This window comes from Lagenorhynchus albirostris, chromosome 8 (assembly GCF_949774975.1).
Source record: "Lagenorhynchus albirostris chromosome 8, mLagAlb1.1, whole genome shotgun sequence".
In the NCBI taxonomy this organism is placed as follows: domain Eukaryota; kingdom Metazoa; phylum Chordata; class Mammalia; order Artiodactyla; family Delphinidae; genus Lagenorhynchus; species Lagenorhynchus albirostris.
The window spans coordinates 86,564,016-86,582,849 of NC_083102.1; the positions used below are offsets into that span (position 1 = coordinate 86,564,016).

The 18,834-nt window shown below is 37.7% G+C and overlaps 1 protein-coding gene across 2 annotated transcripts in view; it reads right to left on the reverse strand.

Moving 5' to 3' along the window:
- RELN (reelin) overlaps positions 1–18,834 on the reverse strand; it is a 516,315-nt gene that overhangs the window by 219,541 nt on the left and 277,940 nt on the right. For both annotated transcript variants that reach the window (XM_060157241.1, XM_060157242.1), the window contains exons 9-10: positions 5,090–5,186; positions 1,914–2,154 (exon numbers count right to left, since the gene is read on the reverse strand). In XM_060157241.1, coding sequence (XP_060013224.1) covers positions 1,914–2,154; positions 5,090–5,186 — 338 coding nt within the window. The remainder of the gene's footprint in view (positions 1–1,913; positions 2,155–5,089; positions 5,187–18,834) is intronic.

The following is an 18,834-nucleotide window of genomic DNA, read 5'->3' on the forward strand; positions in this document are numbered from 1 at the left end:
ATAAAAAGTACATTTATATAGTAACGGGAACTGAGACCAAATAATCACCGATGATTATCACGGGAAAAGGATGTGAATCCCAGGCCCTGAGGTCTCCATGTGTTTCCTGGGTTTCTTCTTGCCAATGTTGAACAGTGACAACAGAAATCCTTCTCTTAATCAAGTAGTAGTGGGATATGACATGGGATATCCTTACAAAGGTTCTTTTCCATACCCATATGAAAGGCATCCATGGACTCTCTCTAAAGGAACCTAAGTTTTAGAGTCTTTGTCAAAACAAATTTCCATAAGGTTTCCTGGGTGTTTTCTCATGTTGAGCAAAGATGATGCCTGTTCCTAATGCTAGTCAATTGGTGTAATTTCATCAACTTAAAACAAAACATCTAGAGTTTGATTTGTTAAGCAACAAGTTATTGTGTCAGGGGAGTTTCCTAAAAAGGTGAAGGTTTTCTAAATAATTTGGAACCATTTTGGACCATGTTTCTAGAATTCAAATAAATTATTCAAAGGAGATGAGCTTCTTCGATCTTTATATTCTGCTTGGGACTCCTCCTGTGACCTCACCCCCATGCAGCACAGGATTTTTTTTGTACCAGTGAGTCACATTTTAAAAAATTCTCCAATCTGCATCTGTACTTTATTTGTATATACTGGAAACTTCAGAGAGTCCAGTTGAGGGTCTAATGGTATTTTTAAATATTGCCTAGGCACAATTTCTTACTCTACACACTCTCTGGACAGACAAGCTCATGATTTCAATTCTCATTCAAAAGGTTGATAATTGCCAATTTTGGATCTTCCTCTGAGTTTCTGATCCATACATCTAACCTCCCACCAGATGCTGCTTCTTGCCTGCCCCGCCCCCCAGGATTATCAAAATCAACATGTCCAAGGTGAATTCAGCTCCTGTAATCCCGTTCCTCTTCCTGTTTCCTGTTTCAACAAATGGCATGTTATTGAAACAACGATGCCCAAACCTTGTCCTTGACACCTCCCACTCCATCATCATCTCAGTCAGTCCCCAATCTTCTCCATTTCCTCCTAAAAATCTCTGAATCCATCCATATTTTCCCATCATCTCTCCCCTACTTCTGGTCAATGTGATCACCCATTGGACTACTGTTTGCAGCCTTCTATTTGGTTTTCCTGTATGCACTCTTTCCCTTCCATTCTGTCCTCCAGCCTCGAAGGGATATTTCAAAACTCAGATCTAATTATCTGACTCTTATTCAGAGTACTTCGGCGACTCCCTATCAACTTCAGGATAAAGTTCAAACTACAGCAGCTTTCAAGAGCTTTAAGGTTTCATCACTGGCCATATCTTCAGACTTTATCACAAGTCTCAACTCAAAATCTGTTAGACAACTATTTGGAACATTGTCCAAGGCCTCTGCTTTATGCTATCACCTTCCAGCCTTTATGTATGTGATTTATGATTCTAGAAACACTATTCCTCCCTCCTGGCCAATTTGAAATTACCCTTCATTCTCTGCTTGTATCCCTATTCTCCTGGATAGTCTTCTTAATCCCTCAAGTCTGGATTTGGTACTGTATGTTGTATTTCCACAGCACTGTAAACTTTCCCAGCAAATCAACAATGATGCTACTTTGCACATGCATGTTGACATGTCTAACTCCCCCACTAAACTGACAGCCAATGAAGGGAAGAGACATATCTGCCTTTTTGTGTTTATATTCTCTAGGTTCAGCCCAGTACATGGCACCATGGATTCTCAAAAATACTTGTTAAAGGGATAAATAAATGAATGATTTTCCTTGCTTACAAGGGAGGGTAAAGTAATATTACCTGTTCTTTTAATAGTGGCTTTAGTAAAACTGTTATCTTTGTACAATTTGGTTTACTGAGCTTTAAGTTTTAGAGGAGAGGAGAAGGAACAAAAGAGAGATCAAACCTTCACTGTAGCTCCTGGGAAGAAAAGCCAGTTGCCCGTGTCTATTGGATCCAGATTATCTTCTAAAACAACTTGTCTGTGAGCTGAGTTGATGACCAGGACGTTATCTAAAGCCCAGCAGGCTTCATATACTTCACCTACTCGGAGATTTTCCTGCCTCCACTGAAACTGGACGTTCTCCCCTTTAGCGTCTTCAGGAAGGTAGAGGATATGGACGATTGTGCTGACATTGGAAGGGGCTCTGGAGAGACGAGAACTGGTGTCACAATAAAGTTCAACAGTGTCCACTTTACTTTTCTTAGAGATCCTTTTTGTTTCTTAATTAAGACTGTGGTTTTCTTATCTTAAAAATATTGTACACATTACAGATTAAATACTAACAATCCCATACCCCTTAAATCTTTTAATACATGCTGATTATTAAGATGTTCGTATTGAGTGATGAAAGTTTAAATATTAAATGTCTTAATGAGCTTTACGTTTAACACAAGGCAGGCAGTAAGCATATTCAGGCAAGCCAGTAAAGGGATAATTGAAGAGAAAATGGTACACAACTGCCATGGCTCCTGTAAAAAATCAAAGTGTATCCAGCACAGTTTTTTGTGAATGGTAGACACTCAATCTAAAACCATATACTTGGGACTTCCCTGGTGGTCCAGTGGTTAAGACTCTGTGCCTCCGTTGCAGGGGGCACACGTTCGATCCCTGGTCGGTGAACTAAGATCCCGCATGCCATGAGGCCAAAATAAATAAATAAAAGCGCTTTAAAAAAATAAATAAAAATAAAACCATATTTTTTTATGATACTGAGAAGAAAAAAAGGAGAAAAACTATAAAATTATCTTAATTTTAATTCTTATTTTGAAATTTTGCATCTATTAGAGATCATTGTATGCTATATGTTTCATAATCAGTCTTTATGTAATAGTTATTTTATTTCTAGTAACCAGATACATTTTTGTTTTGAAAATGTCAGATTTGCCATGAGAATTAAATGCTCTCATTTTGAATTCTTTAGAATTCCATGCAGACCAGTCTTTAAAAACATGATATAATTTAACATGATTTTTATATTACATCTGTTACATCTAGGTCCTTTTGCTATATATATATATATATATTTTTTTTTTTTTTTTGCGGTACGTGGGCCTCTCACTGTTGTGGTCTCTCCTGTTGCGGAGCACAGGCTCCGGACACTTAGGCTCAGCGGCCATGGCTCACAGGCCCAGCCGCTCCGCGGCATGTGGGATCTTCCCAGACCGGGGCACAAACCCGTGTCCCCTGCATCGGCAGGCGGACTCTCAACCACTGCGCCACCTGGGAAGCCCTGCTATATAATATTTTTATTAGACATTTTATTCTACTAAAGTAGAAACCTGCTACAGTAAAAATGATGGCTTTAGCCAAGATTAAAAGTAGTACTAAAATACAAACTAGTATAGGGCTTACTATAAATCAGTTTTGAAAGGACTAGAGAAAAGCCATATTTTTCACTCACCAATGAAGCACACAGAAATCTGCAGAATTGTCTGTGCAGGTTATGAATGGTGTACCTTACCTTTGGGGGTAATCAATTCCCCTTTCCTTTAAAATATTTAATGATGACTATGTTTTTAACTTCAAAAAGAATTTAAACTAATGAAGATGCTACATTTTAGTTTTAGGAAGTGATTGAAAATATGTCCACTCTGATCACTAATAGTAAATTTACATTAAATGAGTATGATAGTTTGGTGCCTGGACTAAAATTGAAAGTCTCATTTAGTGAAAAATAAATGGAATCAACTGAGTGTGATCTTTATATCTTGTAATTAAATGTGTACACTCACTATTTGCCATATCAAAAGCGTGTAGCTGTTTTTCAGCAAGAAACGGCACTACAATTTATCTAAACTATGGTGTATAACTATTAGAGAAAAAATGGAGGCATGAGTAAAACTTCCAATACTTATGCTGCTTTGCTTAAAGGCATTTATATAAATCAGTATTTAATATGAATGCATTTTCATAATAACTACTAGAAATTAGAAGGAAGAGCAAAATGCTCTGTTATAAAATTGGCAAGTGGCACAGCATGTCAGAGCTTGGCTTGTACCAGGTGTCTATAAATAATATCTTATCCTGCCACAGAGGGAGACAATCTATTAAGATCCATGAGTTAGAATCATTTTTCTCAGTTTTTGGTTAGACTAGAGCTTGAACGTGTGAGACTTTTATTTTTATTTGAAATACTACTAGAAACTTTGGACAGATTGGTTTAATATTAAAGACTAAGAACCTAATATTTATTCTTCTCCCCCAAATAAATCACAATTCTTTCAATATGGAAAAATGGTAAGGAAAATAGCGTGAGAAAAGAAAACTGTCACAGAACTGATGGAAAATGTTCTACGTGAGTCATGCTAATTTAAGAACTAAACTGATCAGAATAACCACTTAATAAAATTTCAAGGTATTTTTTCCTTTAAATACCTCACCATACCTGAAATCAAGCACCCATTTTGAATTTTATCTTATGATTTAAACTACACAGAAATAGTTAACATAGTTTGAGTTTTGCTAAATGTAATCAAATATTTTCAACCTGAATGAACTTCTCCCTCTTTAAGCATCAACCTAATTTTCTTTTTTCAAAGGGATTTTTTTTAAATAAAGAAAATGTAATAAATGATTACAAGTCGCATCACAATTATGATAATAGAATTTTAAAACTGGCCTTAGGGAAGTTAGAAGGAAAATGACAGAACTAGAGATTGGATCCAAAAGGCTATTAACTCATTATCATCACAGACTAGAAGGAATTTAGGTGGTAATCTGATATATTCCTAGGCCTATAAACCAGGCCACAGCCAGGCCACCTAAAGAGATGTGTGGTGATGTTATTTTGGGGAGAATTCCATCAGAAAGGTTAGTATCTCAAATGTACTCTTACCAAAAATAAATAGTTTGTTATAGCTACTACTGACAGTGTTAAGTATTGAATGGAAAATGACACTTTTAACAACCTTGTTCAAATAGAGCAGGTAATAATATGTGCATCAATGTAATTCAACATAATTAACAACCAGAGTACTTTTAACCATGAGGAATAAAGCCAGTGATAGAATGAAGGTAAACAGGGAAGCAGAAATCCACCTACGTCAAAATTTATGAAGATACTTTAAATGACAACAAACCTAATTTTCTCAAGCTGAATCCAGTCCACAGTATTATTCTTGGCATATGACACAATGATGCAAGGGTCTGAATAACTAAAGCGACATGAACCTGAACCTGTAAATAGCAATAACAATAAATTTCAAAGTTAATACAGTGTAATTACATATTATCCTTCCTGATAAATACGCTAGATAATTTTCTAACCACGTAGATAGTTATCTGATCATTTCCCCATTCTTCTAACTATGCTAAAATTTCTTGTAATCTGTTCTGATAAACATTATTTGATAAATAATTTTAAGAGTTGAAAAAAGGTAAAAAAGGTAAATTTCAGGTCTCTTTAGAAATACATGAACTTCTAAATTAAATTTCAATATAAGTGTTCAGTTCTATGCCAAGAAATATCTAAATATTATAGAATGATTAATATGGATCTTACAAGTTAATATCAATAATGATTTCATTTAATGGCATGTGAGTCATTCAGCTGTATGAAGAATAAAAATAGCATTCTTCTTTTGTGTGTGTGTTATTTAAATGATGAGGCAGTATGTGAGGAACTAAAATACTGTAAAGTAAATTCAAGTACTAAATGAATGAGAGCTATTAGAGATATGATTGATATTATTCTACTACAGCCCAACATTAAAGATTTAAAAGAGAGACATTATGTCCCATTGTGGATATCCGGTCATTGTTTTTCACTATCATTTTCAATACTGGAGATATGACTACCAAAGAAAGTTTTAAAACTCTGATAAGAATTTGTTTTTACATGTTCATTGAATACATACAAGAAAGCACAATTTGACTGTAATATCAAAGATCTTCATAGATTCCGAAACCAGCCATGAAACATAAGCCAGGAGTTTACTGTAACTCAATAGCAGGGTTTTTTATACTATATTAAAAACAAATGAACCAAAATAAAAAGAAATAGGACAATTTATTTTTAACTCTCATCCATCTGCTAGAGGAGCCCTGGTTTCAGCAAATGGCATCTGTTGATGGTTTTTACATTTGTAGTACTCAGGAGTTCCAAGCTTTAATCAAACTCATTTATTTTATTTCAGTGGTGTTTAGTACAATACCAGTTAGTGTGCAATTGCCAAAGTTGGCAGTGTGCTAAAAAGGCCAAACAGCAGTTTTCCTAGATTTATTCGCACAGCTAAGATGTACATGGAAATGCATGAGAGAAGGCTACTGAAAGGAAAGTTCCACAGCAACCCTGAGCTCAAACAGAAACCTACTTTATGCCATTTTGATTATTGCTAAGTTCCACCTTTCTTAAGCAGCTGCTTAAAATAAATATCAAACTGTGGCGCCGGAAATGGAAATAGCCAGGATTATGTGAGACAAACTTCAACACCAAGAAATATGAGGTCTGGCAGACAATCTGTCTTTCCAAAAGACAGTTCAAACTAGCCTAAAGAATGTAAATGGTATTTATGTGCTTCCTTCGTGTTTTATACACCATAAGTACTTAAAAGCAAATGTATAAGGTGAATCCCAAAAAAGGAAAGGATAGAACAAATGATAACCAAAAAATGTTCCTTACAGAAACAATTCGGTGGAAATTATTTACAAATTGAAAAAAGAGAAGGAAAGCTGATAAACATGAAAATAAAAATGTGTCTAAATATGATCCTGATGACCAATATGACCCCTTTCCTGTTATTTTTATGTTACCATCTCAGTGTTGCAAGAATAAGTTTACTATGCACCCATAAAACAAAAAAGGTACCTGGCCAGTGACTCACTTTTCCTTAGTCATTAAACTCTTTTGTACCTCAACTATTAATATCTTCTGAACTCATCTCCTCCTCACTATTGTCAATGGACTCTCAGTAGCTCTTGCCAAAACTTTTTAATAATGATTAGCTGGTCTCCCTGTCTTCAGGTTTACATGTCCTCACCCAGCCCCACTCTTGCCAGTGCTCTTCCTACAAGTGAACTGAATTGTTACCTCCCTGCTTATAATCCTTCAACAATTTTTCAGTCCCTTCAGGAGAAAGCAGTACTTCTACCCCAGTGAGATAATGGTGCACAGTTTCTAGAGATCATATGTGTACCCTGGAAAACAGAACTAGCCCAGGGTTCCCATGTGAAAAGATAGCTCAAAAGCCACAGGGACTCCCAACAAAGGAGTGGACAACTAGAAGACCAGGACTGAGGTGTGCGGTACGAACGGACAGCCAGAGGCGAGGTACTGCCCATGCCAAGGGAACTTCCCCTCCTGGAAGAAGCGCCACCCAAGAGAACCAGTCAGCTTTGGATAGTTGCCTCCCTCTGGGAGCACTCCCCATCAAACTACCATCCCAAATGGTGCCAAGCCAGTGAATAAATGATTCTCCATGCCCACTCCTAATACAGCTGTTCCACACAGACTGGGTGAATTTCTTCTTCACATAAGCCCTTCTGAATTGCAGCCCCACTGTCACATAGACTTCTGTCAACAGAATAAGATTTCCCCTTGCCCAGGTTGACAACGGTTGCTTGACTCTGTCTGTGATAAAGGGAGGAAAGAGTTAATTTACGTCCACGTGCCCAGATGCCTAAGGCCACCCCCACCTCCCTGCCCCCAGATCCGGTGGTGCAGAGCTATCACATACCTCAAAGCACCTCTGATGCAGTGACGAGACAATAATGAGCAGGTGCCACCTACAACAGGTACTTCTTTCTTTCCCCTCTTAAATCGAAGATGTTTAATTGCCAAAGCTGATATTTAACACCAGAAAGGAAAGACAAACCCAAGTGAAAAATGCAAAATATCCTCTCACTTGCAGATCCATTTTCTCTCCTTCAGATCACTTCCAATGTAATTGTAATCCTTCACTCTAAAGTAGTAATTTTGCAAGGACTTAAACAATTGCTGAAGGAGGGAAGATACTTTAGAACCATGGTTATAAAAGTATGGCCTGAGAACCATGATGAACTTAAACAGGTCTAAAAATTCAAACTCTTTCTTTGGTTCTTACCGACAAATGAGGAAATTCCATATATTTTCATTTTGACCCACATCAAGGATACAAGTAGCCTACAAAGTGATTAAGGGTTCCTAAAGTTTGATACTCATAGATAAAACTGATGAACTTCTAGAACTTACTGAGGACCCCATCTAATAGTCTAGGATATCTGGCTCCAGTGTAGAGCGACAAACACCAGGATTACTGCAATATCCCGAGTTTGGGGGAGGACAGGATATTTTGTGTTAAAGGTACCTCATGAATGTTGTTTCCAGTTGGTCTTGGTTGTCAATTCTTGATTTTAAATTGACAAATAAATTGATAAATGATAAAGATAAACCTACATGAATTTACTGTAACTGTCATTTACATTATTATTGATTATTTAGTCAACCCCACAGTACATAACAATGGATACTTTTTTCAGCAGCATTTCTGGCCTATTATTGTCTTACAGTTTGTCCTATGGCTTAAGACATATATGCACTGCAATATAACTACAAGCCATCTCTACTCTTCTGCGAAAGGAGATACCTACATAATGCCTTGAAACTATCTTGCAACAAAAACCACCTTTCATTGATGATGTCCTAAATCTGTGCTATTGAATTTGTGCCTATGAATTTATGCTATTTTAATAACTTGCTCTGCATTATCAAATTATGTATAAAAATAATGGGTTATTTTTTAAATTTTTGGAATTTTAACATACAATCATATGTCTAAGTTCCTTTTTATTAGGTTAACAATGCACCATGTATAGTTAAGAAAAACAGAGACCCAGACAGTAATGCCCTCATCTTTTCAACCACTGCACCAGTGTTTTCTGCCTTCCTCCTGTTCTACTGGATGAAGTGTTTCTGTTCTTACCAATGGTGAACCTTCTCATGTGGTCTAGATCCCATCTTCTCTTGTTCTTTAAGATTTCCCCTCTTTCTCTTGTATCACCAATTTCTGCCAATGAGTTTCCTGGATCATTCCTATTGTCATACAAACATCATAGAAACATACAAAGCATCTCCCATCTTAAAAAAGTTTTTTTTGATGTCACACCCCTAACTTCTGTTTCTTCCAATCCTATTTTTGTTTCCCTTTATAGCAAGAATTCTCAGAAGGGCTGTCCAGTGATTGCCTCCACTTTGTCACATCCTCCGATTCCCTCTCCCTTCCACCCCGAAACTGCTCTTGGTTAGGTGTCTGGGGAGTCCGTGTTGCCAAATCAACAGATCGTTTCCCCATATTCAGGTTACTTGACTTCTCAGCAGGATTTGTCCCAGTGCATCCCTCCTTTTTTCTTGGATACTTTCTTCTACCACCTTCTTGATTTTTCTCCTGCTTCACTGACTGCCGCCTCTCAGTCTCTTTTGTTGCCCTTTTCCTTCTTGATCTCAAATTGTTTTGGTAGCTTTCTCTTCTCTTATCTACATTGCCTCCTTTTACTTTGAAGCTTTAAATAATATCTATAACAGATAATACCCAGAATTATATTTTCCATGAGATCCACACTTATAGATCCAACTGCTACTCACCATCTCTAATGGACAACTCAGACTCTTTAAGTCAAAATTAGAATTATTGGTTTTCCACCCCCCAAATATCTAGGATACCCTTTTCATTTCAAATGACACCACCCCAGATGCTCAAACAAAGCACTAGGTGTCATCTTTGGTTCCTCCCTTTGCTTCATTGCCCACTTCCAACCCATCAGCCTGGGAGTTCTGACGCCAAAATATTGTTCAGCTTCTATTCCTCTCTACTGCTACCACCTTAGTCAAGTCAGGGTCATGTCTTGGTGGTTTTCTTACTCCCTTTTTTATCCTCCTATAATCCATTCTCCACACAGCAGTAAGAGGTCTTTCAGAAACAGAGGAATCTTTTAAATTGTTTTAGCGATCATGTCATTCATTCGTGGCTTAACATCCTCTCAAGGCTTCTCAGCCCACTAGGAGTAAAAGGTTGAGCTCCCTCCATGACGTAGAGCTTCCCTTGTACCACTCTTCTCGTTTACTGTGTTCCAGACACTGTGGACTTTCTTTCTCCTCCCTGAACACTCCAACTCAGGGTTTCCATGCCCCTTCTCTCTGCTTACAACTACACTGATTATGTCAATTTCCTCATACTCTATTCTCTCCTCAATCCATTCATATCTTTCCCCACAGACCACCCCTTGGCTGGGTCCACCTTCTCTCTTGGGGTTCTGTGCAAACATCACCTCCTCAAAGAAGCCTTCCCTGCGCATTCAATGTAAACACCTCCATCCCCCAGGGTCCAATCATCCTCCATCTTATCACTTCATTTTAAGTTATTCATAGTACTTACCACTGTCTAAATTTACCTGTTTATTTACTTGTTCACTTGATCATTGTTCATCTCCTGTTAGAATGCAAGCTCCACTGAAGGAGGAACGTGTCTGTCTTGTTTACTACTTGTGTCCTTGGTACCCAGAATAGTGCGTGGTGCACAACAGAAGCTCAATAAACTCTGGCTGGATCATAAATAAGTTTGCTGTAATTTTTCCATTTCTTTGTTTTTGCTGTGTTATATTTATACTAGAAAGGGGAACTATAACCGTAGATCGATGGGACTTAAGGACTTTCGATTTGCCTGAGTTGGGTCAAAGTGAAAAGGCATCTGAGAGCCGTGCTGTAGAATATCTGGGCTGTATGTATCCTTACCACAGATTAACTTTGGTACTGTTATATAGTCAACAGGGCAATAATTCCCCCATGTTAATTAGAAACTGCCCTTAGATGACTTAGATGGTTACATAATCCAGTCTGCTTTTAGAATAAAAATATCAGAGACAGATTACATGAGTAATTATGGTACATTTTTATCAGCCAGATAAAGTAATGTGAGGAATAATGATAGCCAGATGAATTATTTTACTTATTAGTAAAGTCATAATGGCCCAGCATAATTAAAAATAAGCAATTTGCAAAGTCATACAAATTACTCAAAAGCCACATAGAATACCATCCCCAAGGCACATGTTCTGACCTCTCCGTCAGGAATCATTTTCTACTGCATTAAAAAGAAAAGAAAGTTTCTCGAATGTAATGTCTTCTTTTTTTGCGGTATGCGGGCCTTTCACTGTTGTGGCCTCTCCCGTTGCGGAGCACAGGCTCCGGACACGCAGGCTCAGTGGCCATGGCTCACGGGCCTAGCCGCTCCGCGGCATGTGGGATCTTCCCGGACCGGGACACGAACCTGTGCCCCCTGCATCAGCAGGCGGACTCTCAACCACTGTGCCACCAGGGATGCCCGAATGTAATGTCTTCTTAATAGTAAGACATTATCTAGTCCTTTCAAGTTGATTTATTTTGTGTCTGTTTGAATATTTAACTAGATTAACACACTGTTCTAAGGGAGAAAACCCACTTTTATGTCTAGGAAGAAACCTAATAAAATTGTAACCTTATAGAAAAATGTTACTCTAAATTGTAATGTTATAAAATCTTTGATGATAGGTACATCTTATTGTCATATAACCTTATCATCACATAGCCTTAAATAGATCTTATTTAATCTTTCTCATCTAAAGGAATTCTATATGATAATAAATTCAATGCTTGTTAGTATTACTGATAATTCTATATAATTTTTTAAACTTCAGTTTTTAGAGTAAAATTCCCTCTGATATAAGTTATCTTCCAGAGAGAAAGTATGTGTAGGGCTTAGGAGAGTGAATGGTGGGGGCAGGCTGCCAGGTTTGCAATCTGGGCTCTGACACTTTTTAGCTGTATGACCTTGGACAAGTCGCTTATCTTTCCTGTGTCTAGTTTCTACATTTGTTAAATGTGAATAATAATAGCAATCACTTCACAGAACTGTTGTGAAGATTACGGCGTTAACACATTAAAAGTGCCTAGAAAACAAATCTTGGTCCACATTAAGAGATTTCAGGGGCTTCCCTGGTGGCACAGTGGTTGAGGGTCTGCCCGCCAATGCAGGGGACACAGGTTCGAGTCCTGGTCTGGGAAGATCCCACATACAGTGGAGCAACTAGGCCCGTGAGCCACAACTACTGAGCCTGCGCGTCTGGAGCTTGTGCTCCACAACGAGAGGCCGTGATAGTGAGAGGCTCGCGCACTGCAATGAGGAGTGCCCCCAGTTGCCGCAACTAGAGAAAGCCCTCGCACAGAAACGAAGACCCAACACAGCCATAAATAAATAAATAAAAATTTTAAAAAAAAAGGCAAAATTCCTTTAAAAAAAAAAGATTTCAGGTATGATTCAGTATTTTTGTTTCATTTCATAAATTAATTTACCCCAGAAAAAGGAGCAAATATTTGTTTATGGGCTAAATATTAAGTTGAATTACTGCTTAACAAAGAACTTATGGCACATTTTTCCCCCCATCGATTCTTTGGTTTGGGGCTATTTTCCAGCTCTTTAATGGAAACGCTGTAAGTTCAACCTGGAGATGAAAACTGAGACCCAAGTGAGTAATCTACCTGTTTGTTAGCATCACTGTAAATGTGTTAGAGGGGAAGAAAGCTGTCTACTTGATAAGAAAAAGAAGGCCCTTTGGGATCAGTATAATGAAATATACTTTATAAGGTCTTTACAATTGCTAGAGTGGAAATTTGATTTTGCAGTTCCTAGCATCCAAAGAAAACAGAAAATCTGATCTAAGTTTTAGTAGTATCCACAAAGAAAAAAAAATTCTAGTAACTCAAGAGAGCAATTAAGGTTTCTATGAGCAGAGAGGTACTACTCTGTGCATGTTCACTTTATAGGTAAGGGCACGGAGGCAAAGAGGGGTTAAACGATTTACTCTAGACCCAAATGGGATTCAGAATTGGGTAGACCAGAACCCATGCCTTCAACTACTTCACTATACTCCTTCTGGTGCATAAAGCACACTTTAAAAAAAACAGACAAACAGTGCTTCATTTTCACATGGTCAGAACATGTTGGGACAGGCTTTTGTGCTTCTGCTTCTACTCAGGCTCCTGACTTGAGCCAGATGGTCCTTTTTTGGTAAAACCTTAAGGACTGAACCACCTCTAGCCTCAATATCAGGTTTACTCGGGCATCACTTTCTCTGCAGGTTCCCTGCCCATTCCCCTCCTTTCCCTACCCCCGTGGCCAGTCACCCAAATCTGCGCACCCTCCACCTGCAAATTTATTGAATCTATGCCTTTATTTTACCTTCACCACCACCTCCTGAGACCATCTCTCACCCAGATCAGTGTGATAACCTCCTATCTGGGCACTCAGAACAAACACAAAAGGTATTGTAAAGAACATTTTTTTGTCATTTGCTTTAAAAATCTATAGAAAGGCATTTAAAAGAGATTTTAAAGAATAGTTGTATTCCAAAGAAGTAAATCCTAACACCTCCCAACTCAGAAAATTTTAACTATGTGGAAAGCATTAACCTGATATAATATTACAATCAGGATTAAATTTAAGATAACAGTATAATCCACATTTGTATCAACGCATTCCATAATATCTTGTAAATCTGTTTCTGAAATAATCATTTTACTATAAGGAAACAATTAATATTTACAAATGTAAAACAGTGCCTAGTACTTCTTATTTAAAAATAAAGAAATAAGAAGAATGGTAAAGCTTATTTCTAAAAGGTTGCTTCCTTTCACTGTTAGAGAGACTCATCACTATGATTCTAAGAAATATTTTTTTGTAATCTCGGTTTGATCTTTGAACCACTTATTCAATTTAAAATTGCAACTAAAATTGGTATCAACTTTTACCCCCCCGGGTTCTATTTAAATAGTATCATCCCTAGTATAATTTAGAAAACAATAGATAAGTAACTTTCTACTTTTTTTATAGGGAGTCAGGCCAAGATGATCAATCTAACAATCAATCAATCAATGAGTCAACCAATTATTAAAAATATTTCTTATTTCTGAGGTACTCAGAAGCCTAGTTATTTTCTCGTGATTCAGTTCCACTTCCCTTGACTTTGGCTGTCATTCAGGAAAAACTAGGAAATGTATACACTTTGAATAGCCTTTCCCACTTAAGAAGTAAAATATCATTTAGAACTGACATTTACATAAGCTGTGTGGTGATCCGTTAGCAGTCCACATGCCTCTTATGTTGGCCGTTCCCTCTGCTGGGCTACCTCTCCGACACAATTCAAGCCTTTGATCAATGGTTACATCCTCAGTGGCTGCCCCCTGGCTGCCTCCAACAAAATGCTACTCCTCATTTGATGACCCCTGATTAATTTTCTTCATTGCATTCATTATTCCCTGACATTCATTTGTTTGATATTCATCAGCATGTCAGCCCTATCAGGGCAAAGATTTTGTTTTGTGAATCCTGTCTCCCCAGTGCCTTGAGAGCTACTTCACACAGAATAGGAGCTCACTGAATAGTTGTTGAATGAACGAACGAATGAATGAATGAATGCAATTTAGGAAGCACTTTAAACTCTAGGAAGAAAGTCTTTTGGAAATGCAATGATACCATTATTATTATTGTTGTTGTTACTGGCTCTTTTGTAGCATTTCTTTTCAGCAGGATAAGGAGATGGAGGTGATTTATAGCCTCTGTCCACCAGCACAGAGACTGTCACTCTTCTGGGAAAGCTAGAGGGGCAGCACATTTGTTCTCCGATGCTGAGAATTGTTAGGGTAACAACACTGCATGGTTTGGCTGATGCTGCTTTTGTGTTCCTCTACTTAATATCTTTCTCTGATGGCAAAACAGGCCACAAGTATAAATTAGCTACAATTGGATGAATAAATGTATCAAAGGCAACTACTGTGATATTTCTTGTGGGGACCCCCTGAACTAAAACAGACAACATCATAACCATATTTTCAGACAAAATGTATTCCTGGTTAACTCATAGTTCACTCTTGTCACCCAGTTCTAGGATTTAGGACTACAGTGGGAAGACATTTAAGAGATCATGAAGATGTACACTCTCACTTTACAAACAAGTTGTCAGGGGTTCACACAGGCTCCACCACTTCCCCAAAGTTACACGACAAGGCCAGTTGGCAGAGAAAGGACGATATGGCCCGACTCCCAATCCAGTGTTCTTTTCCCTTCCCCATTTATATCAACAACAAAAGTTGTTTATCAACAAAAATGAGTCACAGAGACATGGAAATATTCTCAATGAAAAAATACATGGCTTAAAATATCTACATTGAAAAATTTTTTCCTTATTTTGCATTAATGACTATTATTTACAGGGAATCAGAATACTAGGTGGAGCAGTGTATGGAAATCTCCATGATTCCTACGTATGACTACTGAGATAGGCAAAAGTAATAGAATATTAAATAAAGGGAAGGTGATAGGATGTGATTGGTATTTGGAAGGGAAGTTGAGGCTTTCCCATGAAAGAAGTGTGAAAATGACAATAAGTTTATTATAAGAATGCAAACACATCTTTATCAGTATAATATCTATAAATATAATGCTCAATTCTAACATGTTAGTGTAGACAGTGGACAGGGTAGACAGAAGTGGATTTACCATGAAGCTCATGGAGCTTAAGCTTCAGGGCTCTGCACTTGGATGAGCACCTTCCAAGGCCCTGAGAGGAACTCTAGCCATGTGTTCACATGACCATGTTTTATAACATTTGCAACCAATTGAGACTGCTGCCTCCTTTCTTGACTACTGCCTTACCATGTTACCCTCATGCCAGGTGGTGTTGGAGTGGCCATGGCAGCTTTTGGGATCCATTTAAGGGGAAGTTGAGTTGGAGATATGTTATGTGTGTGTGATACAGTTACATAGTTATGCAGGTCACTTCTATTCCATAGAGCAGTCATCCTCAGCGTAGAAAGAGCTTCTAGGAACATGCCTACCACCCACTGTGATGAAGTACCTATGTCATCATGACTCAAGAATAGTGGTAATAAACTGTTCAGTGAGTGACATCAATTCAGAGTTGCTAAGATTGGTCACTGTGAAAGAGAAGTCAAAATGCCCTGCAGTCTTGTAGTTCATACATGAAAGAAATTAAGACAGAGATTTTTACAATTTGCTAATGATCCTAAAGATGTACATGATATATCAGTAAGGAATTGTGAAGGTAAGATGTTAAATAAATGAAAAAAAAACACCTCTGATCCACCAAGCTAGAGGCAGAATTATTTTTCTAGTCGCTAAATAAAAATATTATAGAATTGTCATATGAAGAGGAAGTTTAAGAATATGCACCCAAAAGTTGTAAGAAAAGAGTATTTCAGGTAGTTAACAAAGATGTTATATTTTTGGATTTTGTGATGCTTGTGGTATTGTCAACTTCTAAAGATTTCTAATTTGTTGTGATTTCTTTTCTCATTCTAAATAAATATTCACATTTGTACCTAATTTTGAATGTGTAATTTTGTATTCTTTTCCTTAAAGACAACCTAGCCCTCACCCAAATTGTGTAAGGTTCAAACATGGACCCACAAAACCTAGACCCACCCCTGTACAGAGCATGCCCTGAAGCGTGTTCCTGCACATTTCATCAATGTCTTAACTCACACGGGAGCACCAAGGTCTAGATTACATGGTTCACTTTCCACTTTGCTTAACATGGCACATTCCAGTGACAAATGTACTGTAATGCAGGACAACAATAAAAAGAGAATGAGAAGATATGATTCTTGAAACTATTTTCCTTCTCTATTACTTCAGGCAGATCTGGCTCAATTAAAATATTCTTAAAAGGAAACTATCACATTACAACTAGATTAGGATGGATGAAATGACTTGTAAGTAATTGTTTGCTTACATAAGAAACATGCCATTCATTTTTGGACTGTGTTGGAGACCACCTGAGTGAACCTCAGGAGCTCAACAAAAGCCAGTGAGAACCTGTACCTTCCAGGATTTACTAAGTGGAGTGTTTCTGTGCAGTGCTGGCCGAGAGGCTCTTAAAGGGCTGTTAGGGTTTATAATGCCAAGAATACACAAGCACGTGAACAAGTACCAATTATGTGCTAATCAATGAAGCCCATATTAAGCACATTGAAAACCTGTTCATTGTGCAGTAGCCTATTAACCATAATGTACATGTCTGGAGGAGACGCTAGGGAACTTCCTAGAGACAGCAAATTCCCAAAATTCACAAATAAACTTCTTCCTTTCTTCTCATCTCTCTTGGGTGGTTGCCATAAAAATAAACAACTTAAAAAATAGCTTGATTTAGTATAAAATCAAGACTACTTAAAAAATAGATATATTAGTCATTTATTCTATTAAGAATTCAAGAGTTACTCCCTTTCTCAAAATAACAGTCATACAAGTCCATAATCCCTTAAGGTAAGATAACCTTCAGGATCCAAATTACTTACTTATTTACTTAATTTACAGATTTCAGAAAGGTAACATGGTAAATATACCATATGTTATGCAACATCCCCAGCAAGGTCTAAGGCAATACCCTATAATGAAACATATTAATATTTCTACAGTGAAATACATGAAGATTCACATAAGTAGTATAAATAAAGATTATAAATAGCCTTAAATCATTTCAAGTCAGGTCTGGCTGCCAAATGAATTCAGGTCATGGGAGGCTTTGCCATCGCATAACTATTAAAAAAAAAGGTTTGTGGTTTTTCCGAGAGTTTTTGTATTGTAATATGGAATTACAGATTAGGAATTGTGAGCCTGTGTCTCCAGTAGCCCTCTCTATTTCTTTCTTTTTACTTTTATAGTAAAAGGATAAATCAATTGGTTTTAGTCTCCCAAGCCCAGGGTAGTTTTATTCTTATTTGGTTATGCCCTTCTTCACAAAGCCCCAGACTTTTCAAAGTAAATCAGAACAGAAACAATAGAAGGAGCTACTGCCTCTTGGGGGTTCGGTAGTGGTTGCCGGGAGCAGGCTCTTTCCTCAAAGCTCTGCCTGAAAAACAAGCTGCCTTTTTAAATGTGGCACAGGGCCACAGAAGGAGAAAAGTTATCTCGCAGAATTTATAGATGGGGAAAAGCACTGCCAGAAATCATGCCTCTAGATAGTGGAGCGGGACCCATAAATACTGAAGGCTCGAGGAGTGTCTGGACAGAGCCCTGCTGAGGATTCTTGCAACCCAAGCGCTGCTGCTGCCATTCCTCAAAACGCAGACCTCAGAGACAAGCAGGGTGCCCAGAGCTGCATGGAAACAACAGCATTTGATATAGAAAGATCATAAAGTGATGAAATCGATGTAATCAGGCTACTTAGAACTCCCTGCTAGGACTGGAGCAAATCTTAGCAGATTCAACCCATCCTTTCATCTTTTCAAGGTAGATAAATGGAGGACAGGGCCATTAACTAGAGGTTGTAGTGAATGGAAAGAGAGAAAGAGATGAATGGGGAACTTTTAGAGAAGCTTTTAAAAGCCAGACACTGTCACTCCCAGGGGATGTTACATGTTACTGTAGGCTAAGGCATTCAACAAAGGGACTTGCCTCATTCTATATAGTGAAAAATGTGATGAGCAACATGAAGATATTGGTATAATAAGCAGTTCTGGCAATTATCTATATTTTTTTCCCCCAGAGAGATTTTTAAGGACAGTACTACTCACTACGGAGAAAAGGCTCATTGTATGCACAAGCGCTGAGAAACACAGTAAAAGCTTATTTGCCACCGGGCAATTCTTCTTCTAAGTAATTCTGCCACAAGCAAGTCATGGACCATTATTATACAGATGATCAATATTTTGATAGTTGCACAAACTTCTGCTCAAATATTTCACTGGAGGCAGCTGGGCATGTTTATTTTCCAGTAACAACAATGATGTAGAACAATGATTATACTATACTTAGGTTTTTATTTCCTTCATTACCAAGTCTTCCAGAAAAATCCTAAGGGC